Source organism: Anomalospiza imberbis, chromosome 8, assembly GCF_031753505.1.
Source record: "Anomalospiza imberbis isolate Cuckoo-Finch-1a 21T00152 chromosome 8, ASM3175350v1, whole genome shotgun sequence".
NCBI lineage: Eukaryota > Metazoa > Chordata > Aves > Passeriformes > Viduidae > Anomalospiza > Anomalospiza imberbis.
In genome coordinates, this window is record NC_089688.1 from 17,841,562 (window position 1) to 17,862,802 (window position 21,241).

The window sequence follows — 21,241 nt, forward strand, 5'->3', positions numbered from 1 at the left end:
AAAGTGGTGCAATGTATTTTTGTATCATTTTCTGTGTCAGGTGACTTCTGTGTTCACTACTGGCCTCTGTCTTCACTTCTGCCAGTTATGGATTTATGTCCTAAAGCAACAGGCACCTGGTTGAAACATGGAGATTAAAGGAAAAATAACAACATGAACTACATAGTGAGGAACAAAGAATTTAAATCCCATAGTAGAATAAAAATATTTGCTCCTAACTGAGAAAATTTACTGAGAGAAGTGCAGAAATTCACCCAGGATTTCAGAGGTGTGCCTAGTAGAAAGAAGAAATTGGTTGTTTACTGGGTTATTAACTTGATTCCTTTACCAACTGAAAAATAAACAAAGACATTGAAGCAGTAGTAGTATTTACTGCAGATTAAAACAAACTAAATACAAGCAGCTAAACACTCCTCTTAAGTTTTTCCCTGTGATTATTTACAAGATAGGAAGAGTGCCTTTGAGGCCCAATCCTCAATCTGGAAAAAACAGCAAAATTCAAACTATTCACTCCAGCAAAAGCTCAGACCCCACATTTCCGTTGTACTTTTGCTCATGTTCTCCATCATCAGCAAAGCCAATTTCCTGCTGTTTGGTGGCAAGTATGAAAATTAGCCATCAAATGCAGCTGTTTTCTGCATATTTCTGAGCACACTGTGCTATCTCATGCTTTGCTTGTGGCTTTGTCTGGGAGGTGTGATCATGTAGAAAAGAGAGTGTAATTACATTTCTGGTAGTAGAATGGCAATGATCTGCTGTGGTGATTGTATCTTCTTGGAAGTATCAGTAGTCATGCAGGAGCATGAGGAGCATTGCACACAGTTGGATTTTTTTTTTTTGATGCTTACAGGTGACAGACTTGAGTAAATTTGCTGGCAGGAAGGTCTGTAAGACTAAATACAGTGCCAAAGGTTCCAAATCACTGACTTTTTTGTTTCAAAGTGAGCATTTTGATCTCTTGCTCTTTCTTCCCCTTTCCCCCTCCCATCCAGTTTTGCTGTCAAAATCTACTACAGGTATTTAATTTTTAGGTTGACAGTGACTTTGACTGTTTTTGATATCATAAAAGATCTACAAAAGCAGCAAAGGACTACTGTAGCAATTGTGTTTCAGTCAACTGTAAATCAGTCAGAGCTTTTCCATGCCTTGTCTTGCGGTTCTTTAGGATGAGTGCCTGACCAAGGTTACAAACACCACACTTCTAACTCCTGTAAGACACACTGCCTCAGAACTGTAGACATAGATGTTATTCTTTACAAGAAATGCAGAGCCTTCTAAATTTTACAGGAGGCCTGATTGTGCCTGTCCTCTACTGTTTTTGTTTAATTGCATTCCTCTATGCCAAAGGCCCATAGAACTTGAAATAGATAAATTCTTTTTAATCCCGTTTTTACTCCCAATCTTCAGAACGAAGAGGTTGAGAAACTTCCTAAGTTGTAATTGCAAAGCCAGAAATGTTACTTAAATCTTTTTCTTGCCAGTCACTCAGTTGGTCTTTTATCAGCTTTTCAAGTTAAGTGAGTTAAAACAAGCAAACATTTAATGATATTTCTTTGAAAAGAGCATCATTTGTGTAACATGTTTATCTTCATAATAGAAGGATAATTAACATCACTAATTATCTAATTAAGTTCATTAACTATCCACCAACAGTGCACCGTGAAGTTGACATTATGTTCTTCTGTCAACAAATGCTTTGATTTCTTAGGAAGTAATTAAAATGTAAATTAGCATGTCATTAAATGCACAAGGGAACTTTGGATCAAATATTCATTTCAAAACTGCTCATAGCATGCATATTTTTTTACTTCAGTGAAAGCAGGCACTTTACTATTAATGATGTATATTAAACAATTTTCATTATAATATTATTGTCTTGTTTAATAACTGGCTCAAAGCTAAATTACAGCATGCTGTAGCAAGCTGAAAAAAGTTTCTTTAACTTTGAACAAAGTAATTTTCATGTCCTCTTACACACATATCTGACACTGCTCATTTATCATTTTCAGATTGTTTACAAGGTCATAAAGAAATAATTCAACAGATCAATGTTAGATAAGAATTGCATGAAAACATAAAATATAGAGCTATTTCATATTATGTGATACAAATCACTGAACTTACTGAAACATGTGGGGATCGTTTCCCCTCTCATTGAAGGCAAGTGTTTAGCTGAGAATTGGAAAATAAGTGTTCTGTGATGAATACAAGTCTTTAGGCTGACTCAGATTCACAGGCCCCTCTGTCTGTCCCCTAAAAATTCATTAGAGGCTGCTACAGGAGATGGTGTGTGATAGCACAGTGCACAGTAGAAAACCTATCCTAGCACAATTGTTTCTTTCTTGATTGATATCAGTTTCATCTTAAAATCTGAAACACAAGAGATATCACTTACAAATTTTTTGTGGGTAGCTCTTCAGAGGGAGTTTTCCTGTGTTTTTAAACTCAGTGGTCTTCTGTGGGAGTGAAGTCCCTTCATTGAATTACACATTGTATGAAAATGGTGCTTGTTTTCTCCTGCATCTTGTTTTAAAATATCCATTTGCCTTTCAAGCTAGAGACTGTGTCTGGTCAGGCTTAAGTTTGGATATTGGATTTCAGCAAGTGGAATTTAATGTTTAAAGCTGTTGGCACCAAAGTCTCATCTTTCAAGAGCTGCTGGTTGCAGAGTTTTACTTTCATATAACAGAGCTGATGCCTAATGAGTTGAATGGTGTTAATGTGGATGAGAGAGAAGTTTTATTTGGGTGCAGAAAAACCCGAGAAACGTGTGCTAACCACTGAAACAGATTATTCTTTTTTTTTCCTTTTTTTTTTTTTTTTTTTTTTTTTTTTTTGCTGAATACATGGACAAATAATTTTTCATATTTCTTGGTTCAAATATGTCTGTTTTCTTTCAATTTTTTGATTCAATGTTTAACTTATAATAATTTCAGAAAGAAATGGTTTGAATTCAGAGAACTGAAGTGCCAATTTAAAATGAAAAGTAAAGAACAGAAAATCGAGGGAGGTCCCAGAAATCTCTGCAAGATTGACTTAAATGTTTCTTCTAGGTCAGGGTATAGATTGCTAACTCTGCTGAAGTCTGTGGCCATTCATTTCTTGTTGCTCTCATCTTTGCTAGCCAAATTAAAGTTTGCTTGTGTCTATCTGTGTTCTGTTTATACTTTCTGCTGCAGAGCAGCTTGAACTACATGCACTAAAAAACCCCAGAAGTAGTCTTCTCACCTTTAAATTTAAGTCATCTTATGAAAACTGTTATTTTTATGGGTCAGGAAAGAGATGTTTCTTTTCTTCTGTACTCTGACCCCTAAGCACATACTGATGTTTACAGAATTCTTTCGCCAGCTAAAGGACTAGAAGGGCAAATTTTCCTAAATAAAAGCCATGATTCAAATGTAATCAGAAAATGCCTGCTCATGAGACTGTTGGACAAATGCATTTAAATAATAGTGTGTAATAAAGCCCTAAGTTACATACACCTGTAGGACTTCCACATTTTAAATAGAACTAGGAAAACAGTGAGTAAGAACAAGTGAAGCCCTTGCTCCTGCTCCTCCCATAATGCCCAAGTCTGACCTTCACCTTTCACTTCAGAGGTAAAACCTAATGCTTCTGCTGTAACAGGATGGAATATGAGTCCTCCAGGGCTTGAATGAACTATCCCAAAGTCACAGAAGCCATTCTCAGAAACAGGATTAAAGAACAAACATGCCTTGACTCTCATTGTGGTTTTTTGCTATTGGGGAGGCAAGTTATCTGTCCTCCCAGGAACTAATCTGTTCAGGAGTGTCATCTGTTCAAGGGCTGTGTGTATGCATGCACACATACAGACTTATGGTTGCTATAGAAGTAGACTGGCTTCTGTACTGCCTGTCCTTAGCTGATAAATACAGTGTGGAAGTCTCATCACATGTACACACCACACTTTAGGTTTACCCTTTGAAACCCACCCCTGTGTGGGGGTACATTTATGATGCACTGAAATATGGAGAATTTTCTCATTAGGTCTGCTATTCCCCAACCAACTGGCAATGCCAGGAATCCATCCAGGATCCTTAGGAGCAGTTGGCACACTGCATTAGCCTCCTAGCGGGCTGAGGCACGAAGCTTCCATGCAACACTTCACTGCTGGAACTCAGGCTGTTGAAAAGCTAAATGAATTCTGGCAAAGCAACAATAAAATTCACACAGCAATAACAATTTTGTGATTCAAAAGAGCCTGCAAACAGCCCTCAGTGTGGAGAGTGTTTGTGAAGGACCATGATAAACTGCTCTTTAGTCTGCTAAGGAAAACATTATCTGCCTTAGCTTAGTGATTGATTGCTACCTGGGGAGTAATGGAAAAATTTTCCCTCTTCTGAAATGAACCTACTTGCTGCCTAGTGCGTAGTTACTTACTTGAAAAGTAATCTGGTCTCAAGATGGGTGGCTTATTGTTTGCACAGGGTAGCAGTATACATGGTCACTGTGTCAGATTCAGTAGCAGGAGCAGATTTGGAGATGTTACACAATTTGTCCCTATCTGAATAGAACAGGGCTGGTGCACTGGAGACTTCATCCAGCTTTAGTAGTTTACTATAGCACTCAGATGCTTCTCTGTAAAGCTGCCATGGTAGCTGCAATCCTGTCCTCTGTAGCAATCCTGATGAGGGAGGGATTGATTGATTTAGCAAGAAAGGACCAGAAATATTGAGCTCTAATTGCACATGCTGGGTAGATGTGTGAAAAAAGGAGCATGGGAGCTGCCATGAATACAAGAAGATAGTTTTCATATCTCCAAAGAATTTAGGCTCAAAACTTTACTGACAATCTGGCTCTGTGCCTATGTAAGTCATAGTGGTTCAGGAATGTGCTATGAAAAAAATTACTGGCTCTAGATGATGCCTGCAAAAATAATTTGCTTTTGTAAGAAACTCTCTCCTTCCTGACTAGGTCACATCGTCATCCACTCTAGTTAGGGCATGCAGTTCAGCAGGCAGAGGTGGCATATGGGGCTGCTGAGAAGAGCAATGCTGCACCACAAGCAGATGCCATTTAATGTTGAGCTGCTGGAAAATATATACTAAAGAAAAATTGAACTATTTTCTCTTTATAAAATGGCATTTCCTTAGTGTTATTTCATCTCCTTTTCTGTTTGATTCAAGATGTGAAGTTTACTATGTTGGTGTAATGTAATTTTTCTCATTCTAATGATGCTAATTTCCTATTTTCTTCTTTCAGAGTTATAGAGATTTTAAGTATTTTTAATTGTCACTTTCAGAGTTCAAGTACTGCATATGTATTATCTGTGAGTTGATATATTTAATGTTTGGTTTAAAGGAAAGGCTGCCCCCCTTTACTAGCAGAAAATCTGTACATAAAGTTGTGAAATGCATACCTAAGGATATCCCTAAACACAGTGATTTCTTGAATCAAAGTCCTCAGATCTCTTTCTGCCATGCATGAACTCTTTGCTACTGTCACATATGCTATTCACATACAGTTTCTGGCATCCCTAAGAGCTCACTACCTGTTGTTCTGTTTTTCTATGCCCATGACATGATGTCTAAAAACCTAGTGATTACTTGAATATTCATAACTAGATTAAAAACCCTTCCTTGTAGAATTGTGAAGGCCCAAGTTAGAGGAATTAAGTACATGAACTCTTCCTGGGAGATGATCTAAAATCTAGTACATCAGCTGTGTTAGAATACTCTCTGCCACTGGGAACACAAGAGTAGAAGAGACTTCCAAGCTGGTTCATCAAAAGGGTTCCTCCTCCCACTACTGCATGCTCTTACCATATGCATCTTCTTTCTGGGCTTATCAGGCTGTTTCAAATAATTCATGTTGGGTTTGCCCCATCATACCCCCTTTCCCTGCAACCATGTCCTAATGACAGGAGGTTGTGGACTCTCCATCCCTGGAGCTGTTCAAGACCAGTCAGGATGGGGCTCTGAGTATGCTGATCTAGTGGAAGATGTTCCTGCCCATGGCAGGGGGGTTGGAATTGGGTGATCTTTAAGGTCCTGTCCAACCCAAACCATTCTATGATTCTGTGATGTTCCAGAAACTCAGCTCTTGGATTCTGTGATGTTCCCAAAACTCACTTCTTAGTTTCCCCATCTATAAACTAAAGAATTTGCCTTCTTTCATAAAGATCTCAAAGATGTACTGGTCAAAAGTACTGCACAAGGGTTATAGCTGTGATGGTTTATTAATGCTCTTACTATGTATGTTTATATACTTACAATATTTTGCTCAGAAGAGCTATTTTAGACTAATATCACTAGTTCTAGCCCTTACCAATAGATGACTTAAAATACATGCTTCAAAACAAGTATGTAGGTATTAACATCTGTGGGATAATTTGCTTGGCACAGTGAAGTATTTGAACATTTGGACCTTCCTTGTGTCTCTTACAAGTCCAAAATTAGTTTGTCTTGATATTTATTTTCATTTATTAAGAGTTTTGGCACATACTTTTGTGTGCATGTGTATTCTGTAACCCATCACATATAAAGAAAGCCTCCAAGTGCAGAAGCTCCTATGACATAATGTTTCGTTAGGAAAGAACTGTGGTATGTGTACTGTCTGTATCATGCAATTTGAGTATATTATGGCAAGCCTGAATATTTATGAGATGCAGGAGTGTTAAGTGATCTATATATATTAAAAAAAAATCAGACATAAAGCATTCCAAAGCTCAGTAGAGTTTTGTTAACTTATAAGTCACACCTCAATCTTTTCTTCTTTTCAACTGTTTCTCATTACAAACAGTCTCTCAATTGCTTTACTTGAAAGAAATTATAGAAAATTCACACCCTGGGTTTCCTCAGTGCTAATCATTTTCTCTCCTATTTGAAAACTCCATGCAGCAAGACAAGAAAGAGATTTGAGTGTGTGATTTGTTTTGTTTTTTTTTAATAGGAAAATAACTTGTGAATTCTATCACCTTTTCAAGCTCTAAATATTGGCTGGGGAATATGTGGCAACAAAATGATCTGATTCTTACAATGTGATTTCCTAAGGTTGCAAAGTAGAGAAATCTGTATTAAAAAAGACTTAAAGCATGGTTTCCTACTATTTCCTACTATTTTAGGAAAGGATTGATCAATAAGGCCCTTTAGTATGCCCTTCCCAAAAATGTGCATTACAGTTCTTAAAATTACACCTGCTTTTCTGCATATGAAACTCAAACCTTATGTTACACTACATCAGCAGTTATCAAAGATGGCATGTTCTTGTTTAAGATAGATTTTACTGTGCCACTGCTGTATTTAATCTACTCCATAGAGTTGCTCTTTTAAAAGATAAGCACCTATAATTTTTAATGGAATCTGTTTATTTGTTCGGAACTTGTTTGCACTAGTTATTCATTTGGCATTACAGGGTAATTGTTTTGAGTGAACACTTAGTAAATAATAGCCTGGTCTATATTCTCCATGTTTACTGGTTGTCCTTTTCAGGTTTTGTTTTGTGTGTTGGTCTGGCTTGTGTGGCTATTTTTTTCTTCAATCATAGTCATCTGCAATTTTGTGAACTGTTAATTTCACTTTACAGCCAGATGGTTTTCCTGTGAGATCAATAGCGACATATTCATCTGGTTGAAGCTGGCTAGCTATAGCTCATTTGGAAGCCAAAGTGGTTAGTCTTCAGTTGACCAGATGTGGGTAGCAGAAGCTCTTCTTGGAACCTTTCATATGTTTCAAGGGGTAGGAGCTGGGTCAGTGAGAATCTTTGCAATGTGGACTTTGACCTTAGGGGTCTCACTGATGACCATGAGTGAAATACAGACTATGAGCAACTTTGAAACGGCTGCCAGTAGAGCACTGACTTGGCTTGAACAGGCTGTGAATATCTAAAATGGAGGAATTGATTTTTCTACTCTGAATGGTTTTGTCCCAAGTCCACATAGGGCCAGGGTCTCAGCTTTTCTCCTATGCCAGGACTGGTTTAAGAGCACAGAGATGCTGTTGCTTTCTAGGTCAGCCTTTATGGGAGTTTTATATGAATTATGGAATAGTTTTGTGAGGCCACAACTGTGATTACAGGTTTAATGATGCTTTAAACAAACAAAAATATAATGACTTTCATCAGTGTAAAACAGGAGCTTCCTGCAGGGAAACACCAATAAATGTGACTTTGCAGCAGGGTTACAGACCTGGCTGGCAGCCAGCAGTAATCAGCACAACACCCAGACCCTGTATGTTAACTTAATTAGAGCCCAGTGCAAGCAGCAGCCAGAAGTTTGCTATGAGGGACCACTGCCTGTGTGGCACAGAGTCCCTGCATTTAAATGTTACCTACCTGACCCAGGCTGGGACTTTACAGCAAGTTTAGCCTCATGCTGTGACTCACAACAATCTCACATTTGTCAGGGACGTTCAGCTGGATGTGACAGCCTTCATATGGTACTGGGGGCACTCATCTCTCCTTTATAATCTCACTGTAGATCCTTACCTCAGTTGGAGTCTCTACAACAGACAATTATAAATTTTGCTATTTGCAGTACTAATGCAGCTGCAAAAAGAGGAGCCTTACATTGTATTTGGTGTTTTCTTTCTCCTTCTGAGAAAGTTCTGAGTAGTTTCAGTAATGACCATTGTTAAGATGATGTCTGTGTTTATATTCGTGGTGTAAGTGTGCAACTTGCTCTCAGGTGATTGAGTCATCTCTACACTGCAGAGCCATCAGACTTGCAGACACAGGCCATATTCTTAATTGTTCTTGTAAAAGACAGAATAACTAATGCCTGCTTCTGCCCCTCACAGGATTTATAGCTGCAGCACCTTGGCATAATGTGCTCTGATGTTTCTTCTAGGGATTTGTGTCATGTATGGAACGGTACCGAAGAGTTGGGCAGGAGCTGTATGCTTCTCTGTACAAGGACCACGTACAGGTAAAGGACAGGAATATTGGGCAACAGCTTTCTGTTGTTGAAAGGTTACTCCTGGACTACCCTGAGAAACTGAGCATTTTAGAAGTGAGATGAATATTGTGCCAAAGAATTGCTGAGAGTTGATGAGTCAACACTCCTCCCCTGACATTACTGCTGAAGTGTGCAAAACCTCTGTGATGTGGTTCTCCTGGCTCACTGCTTTTGACTTGGAAATTTTATGAAAGCAGCCGCTTTCAAGTTTGTGACATTCTTTTATTTGTCACTGTATCATCTAGTCATATTATCACTATTTTATCACTAGTAACATCTCCTGCAGCACACTTCCAGTGGTCAGTTGGACTTGTTTGTTAGGCCTGCAGCACTCCCTCTGCAGTGGTGCCATCTGGTGGGTTGGGTAGATCCCTCTGAATCACTGGGGCAGTGCCACTGGTGGCTGAGAGGAGCAAAGTGTCCAGAAGCTGGCACAAAGTGCTTCTGTTCCACAGATGCAGCAGTGTGCTTACAGCAAAGCAGCCAAGGACTGGATGATACTTGAGGAGCAACTTTTCTACAGAGGAGGCCCATGGAGAGATTCTTCACGATCATTAGAGCCACGATGGATCCTTGATTGTTACGAGGGGCCCTCACGAATGAGGAGGAGGATTCAACATGTGAACACACAAGTGGCAACAATGCAAAGGATGAGTGAGGTAGAAATCTTTTGCAGGGGGGGCACAATGTCTGTAACAGTTGCTGGTGACTATAGAATTAGAGAAATATTAAGGTTGGAAAAGACCTTCAAAAGCAGAGTCCAACCTTCGACAAATATGTGCATCTCATTCCTCTGGTTCCCATCACCTGACTTCTGAATATGCTGCTCCATGTACAGAGAACCCACTGAAGGGATCTGGTTTTGGGGGCTAAGAAAGGCTGAAATGTATTTAACAGCAACATTTTATTTTCTTCTCTTTTCTTGTATAAAATCTCCCCATACAGGTGATGGTATAAGCTGTCCATACTTTTCTGCTAGTAGTATCTCAACGATATAGTGCTTTACAATGTGTGCAGCAGAGTCCAATTAGAAGGCTGCGCTGTCCTGTTACTAGTGCTGCTAAAAGTGGTGAATGGCCAAAAGGGGAAAGAAGAGTGGCTAAAGCTAAGACTGAACTGTGAATGTGGGGTATTTACTACTGTCTGTTTCTCCAATGTCAAAATGCCAAATTCCATAAACGAAAGGCTGAAGGACTTTAATATAAGGTTCCAATACCTAAAGCACTTTTTGTGGTGATTGGATTCTGGCAGTTTTCTGTACACTGAGTAGTATGATTTTTATCCTAAACCTGGCCTCATGTACGATCACCTTTGGAAAGATAATAGTTCTTTTCCTCAATTTTTTATGTTTGTTCCTTTAGGTTCCTTTCCAGTGATGTTTATTTGTTCCTTTCCAATGAGTTTATTTGAATTTCCAAGGCATTTATTTGCAACATAGTTCTAAATTTGTGTTTTTCTCTGCCACCAAGGTTCTGTTGGCAGAGTTATGTTTACCTATCTGCATGTTCCACTCTAGTCACACCTAGTCTCTTTTCAGGTTCACTTAGGAAACAGAAAGGAAACAACTTCTCCTACTGAAGTGAATCCAGGTAACCTTTTAGGGCTACTTTACATCATCAAAACAGTAGATATAAACAGTCAAAGATAATTGTAATTAGGGTATGAATTTCTAGGTCACAATTTAATCCAGAAAAAAACTCCTGTTGGTGCTCTGGGTGAAAATGTCACTGTAACATCTGTGACAAAACTGATGCAAATTTCATAGGTGATACATCAACTATCTTCAGAATTTTCTGCTCTCTTGTTGCCACCTGAAAGGTCTAAAGCAAGAAAGCTATTTTGAAGTGTAAGCTTTGGGCACTTTTGGGCACCTGGAAAGCTCCCAGTTGCTTAAACTTTAAAGAAGTGCTGCTGGAAATGTGCAGTATTGTATACTTTTTACTGTGACAGGGCCTAGCAAATAAATGAGTGGAGCTCATTGTTCTAGACTCCAAACAAGATGGAACCACTATGTACTTTCTGAATGAAGCCTTAATAAGACTGATTGTGCCTTTTCTGTGTGCATTGCATGAGTTTGTAAAACTTGAGACACAGCTTGGGCAAGAGTTGTCTCTCTTCAGGTTTTCTTAAGATCCTGCTCAGTCCATGTCCCTAAAAGAATACCATTTAAAATTTTTCCTAATTTCCTAATCTTCTGTGAATATAGGGATTTTGTTTGAATTGACTGACTGCATGTATCTGTCTCTGGTTCCCTGAAATAAGCATCCTTCTTCAGCAGTCATAGATTTTAATTCTCTTGCCTGTGTTTTGGAGATAAATAATGCTATTTCCCAAGGTAGAATAGATTGAGTGAATGACTAAATTGAATTGCTTTTTGTGTCATCCGGCTGCCACTAAAACCACAATCTCTTTTATACTCATATAGGAGAGCTGATGTTAAATGGAGCAGAGAGGGAGATGGATCAGAAGGGATTGGATTGTAACCAGCTGACATTCTTCCCAGCTCTACATGAAAGTTTCCATTCAGAAGACTTCTTGGAATTATGCGTGGAGAGACAAATTATATTGCAGGAGTTTGCAGAGAGTGAAAAGGTAGGAAAGATGAACTAGAAAATTTTCTCTGGGGACATGGCATTTTAGAGGGTGAATTGGATATGGAGGCCTATCTGTTCCTTTCAGTTTGGGGTTCAGGTGGATTCAGGCTACAGTAGACATCATTACTCTCTGTTTCCTTACAGCAAATACAGTTTTCCAGACTCTGTATGAACTCCTGTACAGACTCTTCTTGAAGAGCAATTAACATTAATTTCTTGAAGTAAGAGAAAAAAATTTGGCATGGCAAGTAAGATATTCTCTTATGAGACACTGTCTGAATTTGCCTAAGACATGGCAAATTCTGAGACTGAGAATTCCTGTGCTGCTCTACAACCTTTACTCATGCTCAGAGCAGTGCCTACATCAAATTTATTGATAACCTCTGGAAGAGTATGCCAGTTTTGTATAGGTTGTTAGTTCAGTGGTGTTTACATGTCTTCCTGAAGAATACCAGAAAATGTTTCCTTCTTCCTTTTACATGTGTTTCTTTCTCTCTCCCCGTGAGTTCTGGACAAATTCTTCCCTCTGAGGCCTTAAAAATTTTCCACGGTTCCATCATGTGTTATCTATTAAAAACATTTCTGTTTCTTCTTTGCTCTTGTACTGGACTGGATGCCCTTCACCAAGGTTTCTGCACGATATAAGGAGGAGGCTTAAGGTTCAGGAACACTGGAGGAGAAGAATTGTGGAGTAAATAAGGGTGACTCTTAGGAAGATGGTACCTTTGATGTTGTCAATTTAATTGAGACACCACCAGTGAAATTGACAACCTGGACTCATTCCCCGATCTTTTGCAGTGTACCTGTTTTTTTTCAGTGGCATCATTCCCTCAGTGAGCCAGGAGTTAGCATCCCATAGTGGAAGACAAATACTTGTAGTATGTAAACTCAGACCTCACAGTACTGTGATAATTGTACACAGATATAGAAATAGCTGTTTTATTAAAATATCTCAGTACCATCACCAGATTTTCTTGGTGCTTTGCCACTGGCTAAGGGGTCACACTTGTGCTCTCTAGTATGACTTTCTCAGAGTTCTTGATGCAGTCTGTTTCTGTAACAGAATTAATTTCTCTGCCCCTTCCTCCCTATGCCTCTTCCCAGCAGAAGGAGACAGGCATGAAAATGTGTGGCATGATTTCCATGCACTGATCTCATTTTGAGCCTTCAGGCTGTCTGTCTCTTCTCCATGTAACTCTGCAGGAAGCCATCAGAAATGCCAGGCATGTTTTTTTCCAGCAGCAGTCACTGCCTCGCGGAGCTGACAGAAGTATTAACAAAAGCAGTGGGGGGTGACATTAGCTGTCCTGTGCTCACTTAGTGCACAGAGGTCCTGCCTTGTCAGTGGCTGCCTCCTAAGCTGTTTGCACTTCAAGCAGGCAACTTGGAGCCATTTTATTTCCTGCACTGCTCAGAAAAGTCATTGAGTATGTGTGTGTGTCAGTGTGTGTGAGTTTGAGTGAATGTGTTCCCTAGTACATCTGAATGAACAGAGCAATCAAGAGATGAAGGGCTTTGGGCAATACCTTAGAAGGTAATTATTCAATTATTTTATGTCATGTTTGCTTCACTGATTAATGATTCTAGTAGCTTGTGAACTGGGTTTTGATCTGTTTTGACAGAAAATGAAAGTTTTTGTTTAATTTATGTTAATGTCAAGCTGCTTGGTGTTTCAATGCAAGACTGAAGGTACAAGACTTGCAGATACAGCACTGTCCTGGTGGAGATTCTGCCATACAACTCAGTCAGATCTTTGTTACTCATCAGCTGTAATATAAGTCACATTCCCCAAATGAAAATAATTGACTCAGCTCAAGGACTCTTGTATTTCAAATAATGCAAATCTATTCAATAATATACATTTGAAGAAATAAAATAAAATTGAAGAAATGGATAGTTACTATTGACTGTTTCTGGTTGGATAGTACACAATACTTGGGCTTAGAGTTTAAGGTTTGTGAAAGAGAGGTTATGTGCTCTTCCCTCTCAACAAGGTCTACTAACATGCCCTGGTTCTGCCTTAGGCAGAATAGCACAGTGGTTTTTTGTGCCAGACCATATCAGTGATCATAGGCCTCCTTCATGGTCCATGTGCCTCCTATACCCACACACATGATCTCTAGGTTTGGCGAGGTGGATTTCTTCTCTGTGTCTGTGGAGCTGCTTTATGCAACTGCCTGATGTTTCAATATTCAGTTACCTTCCTTTTGGGAAGAAGCAATCTTTTTCCTATTTAATTACTTCAGGAAACCATGTGGTTTGCTAATGTGAGCAGAATTCCCCAGTATTCTCAGTGCAAGCATACATGCCTCTAACCACGTAATGGCAGGCACTCCAGTCCAGAGTTCTGTGGCTGGCATATCTCCGCAGAGACAGACATTCCTGTGGGAGAGGTGATGGAAAAATGCTATCTTCCTGTTAGAAATCATTTAGAGGGGAGAGATATTGAAGAGATTTTCATGAAAAATTACCCACAGAAATCTCCCAGGGCTGTTTTTTTTCCCTTAAACCAAGAATGAGGGAAACAACCTCCTGTGCCCACTAAGTGATTTCAAAATGAAGCACCCTATTTGTTGGTAAAATAATGGCTTTATTTTTTTTTTTAGCTAGACCATGTGTAGTTTGGGACAGCAAGGAGGGTTGTAGATTTGACTCCAGAAATGGTGAGTTTAGGAACAAAGGCAAAGAGTGAAGTAGAACCATACTTACTCTACATATTATCATGTAGACTTTACATGATCTAGTAAAAGTAATCCCATTTCTGGGTCAATTTTGCATGCCCCATAAAATAATACGGTCCCTAGTTGTTACGAAATTTGGTAGAGATAAGGTCATTGAGATCTTAAGAGAAAACCAGATTTTGTGATACTTCTGATACTTATCAGTCTGTTCTCCTAGGAACACTGCATTACATTTCTGAACCAGGAAAGTTGTTCTGTTATGTGAATACCTCTAATTCCTTTGTATGTAGACCTCTGGTCTTTGCAGCTTCAGATGGACTCAGCATGCAAGATTCTACACTCGTTTCTGGATTCTGTGCAATTCAGGATTTTGCTAATTTAGAGGAGGAGTTCAGCAGTGAGCAGTTTTCTTAGTATGTAAGGTAGTATTAGTGTTTTAAGATTTTAGAAGCAATATTTTTGAGACTGGGCTACTAGATGATTAGCTACTGTCCCCTTCCTAGGAATAGAGGAGGTACTGCTTGAAAGTTCTGGTTGAAACTGGGCACAACACTGAGTTGACTGTACTAACCAGTGGACTTAGCTTTTGGAGCTGAGTATGTATAGAATATTTTATGAGCAGACAAAAATAAGGAACTCCATGCTTCTAAATGTAAGGGAAGTTCTTTGCAATGAACTACTGCTTGATTTAAAATCAGGACTTTTAAATTTTCTGCAGATCACACAATTTTCTGATCTCTAAATTTGTTATTTTACTTTGTGCACCATCTCTCAGCCATAGAAAATATTCCAGAAAACAGGCGTTCTTTTCTTTATCAAAACTGGTCCATTCCCAAGAACACTTTCTATCAACTGGCATATATAATAAACAAAATACTTTGAAAAATTCCCATGTTTTTAAACTGTGTTTTAGAAATTCCTCTATTGTAAGGGCCAAGTTAGTTTACTTGGGAGTAAAAACAATAAATCGAGTCTTAGGAGATCAAGGAAAATTAAAAAAAATATTCTAGAATGTTTATCTGAATCCTTAAGCCAATTAGCTTGATAGATTCATGTATTCTGATTGGACTTCTGTAAGTCATACAGTGATTTTGTGACTTTGTCACTGTGAACCCAAGAATCAATATGGCAGGTTTTTGGTACAAGCATGTGCTTTTCTGCATCACTGGCTCCAGCTCCCTGGTGCCTCTCTCTCCTGTGTTACCAGCTCCTGGCCTTATGCTTGCCTCCATTCTAGGTGACATTCAAGTGCTCCGTGGCAGTTGTGCAGGGCCATACAGCACTGGAAGGGGTGCTGCTCTTTGGCAAAGAGCACTTCTACATCTGTGAGTGCTTTGTGTTATCCCTTCTGGAAGAAGTTTACTGTACTCGTCACTGCTTGTCCAGGTGAGTCATTCTTTCCTTCCTTCCAGAGATCTGCTTGGTCAACTTCAGTATTGGTACAGGTATACCTTGAATTTGCACAGGGTTTGTGGGGATTTTAAGCAGAATAATAGAACAGCAGGAAGTTTGCCATCCTTTCCATTTGTTAAAAAAAAAAATCTGTTTAACTTAACTAACATAGGTGCTTGTTCACCTATGGACAAGGCTTTGGAGGTGCCATTAGATCACCCATCTTCAACAGATGGAGATGGTGGACAGTCTCCCACCTACATTGCTGGTTTTCAGTTATGTTATAACTGTAAAAGTTTCTTTCTGAGTAACTCACATATTTTATTCATATGCAACAGTTAGGACAGGAGCCTTTAGCTTCATTGTCTCATAAGTTTTTTGTTTGTTTCTCCAAGACAGAATCGTAATTAATATTTGGCACACTGCTATCATCTCTTGACTCATGATTTATTGAAAGTGATCAATATTGCAAACGAATCTGTTACACCAAGCTCTTTGTGCATACTGTGTGCTCATGTGTAAAACCCAGTGGGACAGTGAGTAGCTCAGCATTTTTACTCCCTGTCTGCTCTGCATCCAAATCTTACAAAGTCTAATATCAATCAGTCAATATCAGTCAATCTGATCAGGTGACTCAAGGATTGATTGGACTGGATCTGATAAAAGCTTAGGTTGTTTTTCTAAGGGATTTTCTGTGGGCTAGGCTGTTGAATGCAATTCTAATACATATACACTGATAAAATAAGAATTTATTAATTGCTTAATTATTCATTCCAAGTAATTGCTGTTTACAGTAGCTGTGTGTCCATATGATGCTTACCCTCGACTTGGGCTTTCAGGTTCTCCCAACAAGTTTCTTCCGTTGCTGATTCTCAGACTCCAATGTGTGCAAAACATTGCTGTCTGCCTACTTGCATGTACTAAAATAACTCCAAACCTACCTTTAGCCTCCTCAGGCTCTTTATTTGGGTAACTAGTAGAACATCTGCCTTTAGTGTTTAGCTCTATTTATTTAGCTTTGTTTTCAGTTTATATATGTCCCAGTTGATCTTGATAACTCTCGGTATTGTTTTTTCTTTAGGGGAGGACTTGAATGTTCAAGAGGGCTCTCCAGGGTTTTTTTTGTTTCAAATTAATTTTTTAAATTTATTTTTCTCCTCCAGAATCAGTGATCCATTTATTTTCAACTTATGTCATAAAGATCATGCTGTGGGAGACCAGATGTGTTCCCGTTATTCATATCATGATATCAAAGAGATTCATCTGATGCGCTTTCTCCTGCAGGTAGGAATTAACATGCTCAGTCATTTGAGGGAAAGCTGCAACAGCAGTCATGACATGTGACTGAAAACCACTTGCTCAGTTTTCACTAAGACTGCTGGTATTTTTTCGCTTGATATCAAAATGCTTTTGGTCCCATCATTGCTTCATTAGCCTTTGCTAATACAAACTCCTTTCTATACACACCATAGTGTTTAAACACCCTGACTGGAGTGGTTGGCTTATTAATTGTTGGGCTAACAGTGTTGTTCACACAGTGTTTTTGAAAACTGGACTTGAAGTTAGTGTTTTCTATTTTTATAGAAGCTACCAGTAAGCAGCTGACTACCAGTGATATTCAGCTCCCAAGGACTTCAGTAGTCATGGCATCTGTGTACAGATATGTGTGTTACTAACACACATATCCTGGGTCTCTTGGAATGACTTTTAAGTAATGCATGTGGTTCAATAAGAGAATATAAGTCAAAGAAGAGGATTCTGTGCCTGTAGCTGTAATACCCAGGAGCTACTCATCACCACGGGCCTTGGTACCCTTTCGGTTTTGTCTTGTTTAGGTGAACCTGTGAGGAGAATCACAGAAGAGTTGTAACTAGAGCTTCTTGCGACACCAGAGCCTGTACTTGCTTTGGAGAGTTTTTGGTACAGTCCAAGGAGTAATTCACAGATTTGACCAAAATATGAAGTTCTGAAGCAGCTGTAACTAGTTACTTGTTAATTTGAATCCATTTTTGGAAGGTTGAGATTCAGCAGGGAATTACAAAATCATTTAGAAAATTCAGAAGCTGGAGAAAATGGGGCTGATAATTGTCTTATGTCATGTAGTATGATCCTCATCCATGAGTCAGCCCTGTTTTATTTTATATATAATTATGTATGCAAACGGGGCAATTTTGGTAGGTGCCACTTGCTTCAGGATACAGTATAATTGCAGTGGTTAGGTCATTGAGCAAGCATGCAGAGGAATGGTAACTCATGTTCTAACTGTATGAAGCTTACTAAGATCACTGGTGATCAGCCTGAGCAGAACTGTCAACTCTTCTGTTTGGGGATAGTATCAAAGTTGCCAGCAGAAGACTTCCAACTACTCATATTTTCATATTTGTGTATACATGGATTTTTTTAATCATACAAAATAGAAATTTTTGGTGTGACCCAAAGTGAAAAGTGGAGAGGAGTAGAAACAATCTTTGGATGGGACTGGGGCAAAGGCTGAGCTTGTTGGTTTGAGGGGTTTTGTGGTTTGGGGTTTTTTGTTGTTGTTCCAGGATTGTTTTGTTCAGTTAATGAACTGAAAACTCAGGTATCTGTATCAGGCTTGTGCTGGGACTCTATACCACAAACTTCTTTGAAAAAATATTGTGGAAAAAGAGGAAAGCTGATTCCTTGTGCTTTCCCTGCAGGACAGGTAGATCTGCCATTTAGGTAGTGACACTGCCTCAGCCATCTCCTCTTGTCCATGCATGTAGTCCAGCCCAGAGCAAATCACTGGCCCAATTCTGTAATGGCAACACTTGAGCAGACCTGGTTTGGGAAGCTGAGCTCTAGAGCAAATGCTGCAAGCTGTTTATTGTCATAGCTGCTCTCATATTACCTTTCTGCTTTATATTTTATTTGTGAATCATGTATGGGCCACCTGCCATCAGAGTGTTTCTCTAGGTTTGTATTGCACCTGCCACATTTGGATTGAAATTCATGTCTGGGTTCCCAGACACTACATGTTATTTATAGTTTTATTTGAATGACTTGGGGGGAAAAAGGACCTCTCACTAAGTAAATAATATGATTATATTCAAATGCTCAGCAAAACAAAGTATAGAGACATTTTAGGGACAGGGAAAAGGAAGTGATATTTTCGTTCATCTTCAATTCCTCAATGTTTTGGTGTGAAATGTCATAAACTCCCCTTCCTCCTTTGGTGCTTCTAGTCAAGAGAAGCTACTTTTCAGTTCTGTTGAGCTCTGTCTTAATTTAGCAAGCAGTATGGTTGCTTTCTAAAAGAAACTCATTTTTAGAATCCCCTCTTAGTGTTATCTTTATCATCTAGTTGGAACTGGAGATTTCATGATAAAAATGTTTCAGAAGCAAAAGGAAAAAGTGAGTGATGGAACCAATATCTGGAGTTTGGTTTTGCTTCAAAGAAGTATTTGAACTGCAAGTCACCTCGTAGGACCATCCCTACAGCTGAAGAAACTTAGAATGTTAGACATATTTTGCCTTAGTTCTGCACATTTGTCAAAAAAGTCAAGGTCTGTTTTTTTAAAGCCCTGAAGAATTGGACAGGCTATGATTAACCCTTTGCAGCTCTAGACTTTGCTCTGCAGCTCCTCACACTGTAAATTATTTACCTTTCCAGGAGATCGCCTTGGAAATATTCTTCAAAAATGGCTACTCCAGATTTCTGGTCTTCCATGACAGTGACCGAAATAAGATATTTAAAAGGTAATGACTAGCTCACAATAATGTGAGAATGCTCCTGGTGATGTTTGGTATACCACTTATTTATCCTGGTGTCAGGTGTCTGTGTTGTGTTGCTGCAGGAGCCTTGTTTTCCATTTTTTCCTTGAGTTTTAATGGGTTACACTTAGCTGTAAAATTTTCCTTTTGCTGACCTGTGGGCTCTTTGGAGCACTACATAGCCATTGACTTATCAAGGGATCTAATGTGTAGGACTTTTCTAGCACCCAGTGGTTTTGTGTGTCCCTTCATCCCAGGAAATTTTGACTGTAGCTGTTTTCCCTCCTGCCACTGAGATGAGAGCCACCTCCACCTCACCTCACAGTACTGGGTGAAAGGAGGTTTCTTTCTGCTTTCTTCTAATCCTCATAGTATCAATAGATTCTTTAGGAATAACATATTTTTGTCTCTCCGACTTTATCTTTGTAGGGTTAACTTTTAATAATGGCATTTTTTTTTAAATTCTCCTTATGTACTTATCTTGTTTAATGGAACTTGAATGTAAGACTATGAAGTGATTAATTTGCACTTTGTTTTCTTGCATATTGTTATCTACTCAGTTCTGGCCATTAGATCAGGACTGCATTCACTGGCCTCTACACAGGAAAATTCACTCCAGTACTAGTGCTTCCTGTACTAAATTCTGCAGACCGAACTGAGCATTGGTAGTGTTAATTTCTAAAGAATCATAGGAATTCCTTCTGCTCCTGAAATGTCTGAACAATCCCTGTTGCAGTATTGCATAAAAAAGTCAGTGCAGATGTGTCTGTTCCTCCTTTCCAAACAGGCTGCTTAGTGAGGCTACTTAGAATCACCAGGATCTGCCCCAGAGCCAGCCCTTATCTTTGCTGTCTTTGAGTTCTGACAAGTATCTCTTGGGGGAATATTTCAAAGGCAGTTCAACACAAGGTTTTGATCCTCAGCTGAAGGTCACCAAAACTGTATATTCCAAGGGTATCGTTTGTCTGATATCACAGCACAGCAAATGTAAATATGAATGGCTGAGATGAGGGTTGGTTCCTCTTTCTGCCATTTTTGCTAAATAAATGTCTGAGTGGGCTCTTATTCTCTGACTTTAATAGCACCTTAAACCAAAAAATCCATAACCCTGTATGTAAATTCAAAATCCTGTTGGGGAAAGAAACTGCTTTTATCCAGCCCATAGCAAGTCCTTATATTAGATCTATGTTTTTGCCTGTTGTCTTATAGCCTTGTCCTATGTTAGAGAATCAGGATGATGCTGTGGCTTCCTGAAGAAAGTTGTGAGGACAAAGCAGTTATATAGATATGTAATGTGTCCTAATAACCATTTGCATAACTATAATGTGACCTTTCATATCTCCTATAGATTTTGTTCTTTCCAACCTGCTCTGAAGTCGAAGGGGATAACAGAAGAATCCCTAAATATAAGGTAAAACATAGGAAACATTGGATAACTGTAGTAAGTGCAAATATGTGAATATGTTGCACCTTTAAAAAGCATATAGAAACATACCTATTTGTATCCTTCCTTTCAAAGAGTCAAAGGTGTTTCCAGAACTTCAAAAAGCATTCTAGCATACTTCATCACAATATGAAGATGAGTGTCAAAAAGCTGACCGTGCATAGATGATTAATAATTATTTTCTCCTTCATATCACTTTATTGATAAACTCTACACGAATTATTACTGTGGGAAGAGACAGTGAGGTGAGGACAGAGCTAATCCATAATGCTTGTGCATAACGACCTCTTCATTGCGTGCTCAGGGCAGACAGTGATGTACATATGGCTGTTTTGGCATGTTGTATTAGCTGCACAGTGGAGATTCTAGCTTGTACCTCAGATTTTACTGTTGCAGGAAAAAAGTTTTCTCCTATTGGGAGGACCTTGAGAGAATGTTTCATGCATTCCATGAGTTAGGGTAACTTTTCTCAATTTAGGTG

General features: G+C 38.9%; 1 protein-coding gene across 9 annotated transcripts in view; it reads left to right on the top strand.

Moving 5' to 3' along the window:
- WDFY4 (WDFY family member 4) overlaps positions 1 to 21,241 on the top strand; it is a 130,976-nt gene that overhangs the window by 68,458 nt on the left and 41,277 nt on the right. For 6 of the 9 annotated variants that reach the window (XM_068197571.1, XM_068197565.1, XM_068197569.1 and 3 more), the window contains 8 exons: positions 8,807 to 8,884; positions 9,370 to 9,573; positions 10,452 to 10,503; positions 11,340 to 11,506; positions 15,427 to 15,575; positions 16,745 to 16,865; positions 19,216 to 19,301; positions 20,665 to 20,727. In XM_068197571.1, the coding sequence (XP_068053672.1) occupies positions 8,807 to 8,884; positions 9,370 to 9,573; positions 10,452 to 10,503; positions 11,340 to 11,506; positions 15,427 to 15,575; positions 16,745 to 16,865; positions 19,216 to 19,301; positions 20,665 to 20,727 (920 nt within the window). Of the gene's footprint in view, positions 1 to 40; positions 278 to 8,806; positions 8,885 to 9,369; positions 9,574 to 10,451; positions 10,504 to 11,339; positions 11,507 to 15,426; positions 15,576 to 15,976; positions 16,118 to 16,744; positions 16,866 to 19,215; positions 19,302 to 20,664; positions 20,728 to 21,241 lie in introns of those variants that run through there. The other 3 variants (XR_011001375.1, XM_068197572.1, XM_068197574.1) reach the window with 3 other exon arrangements.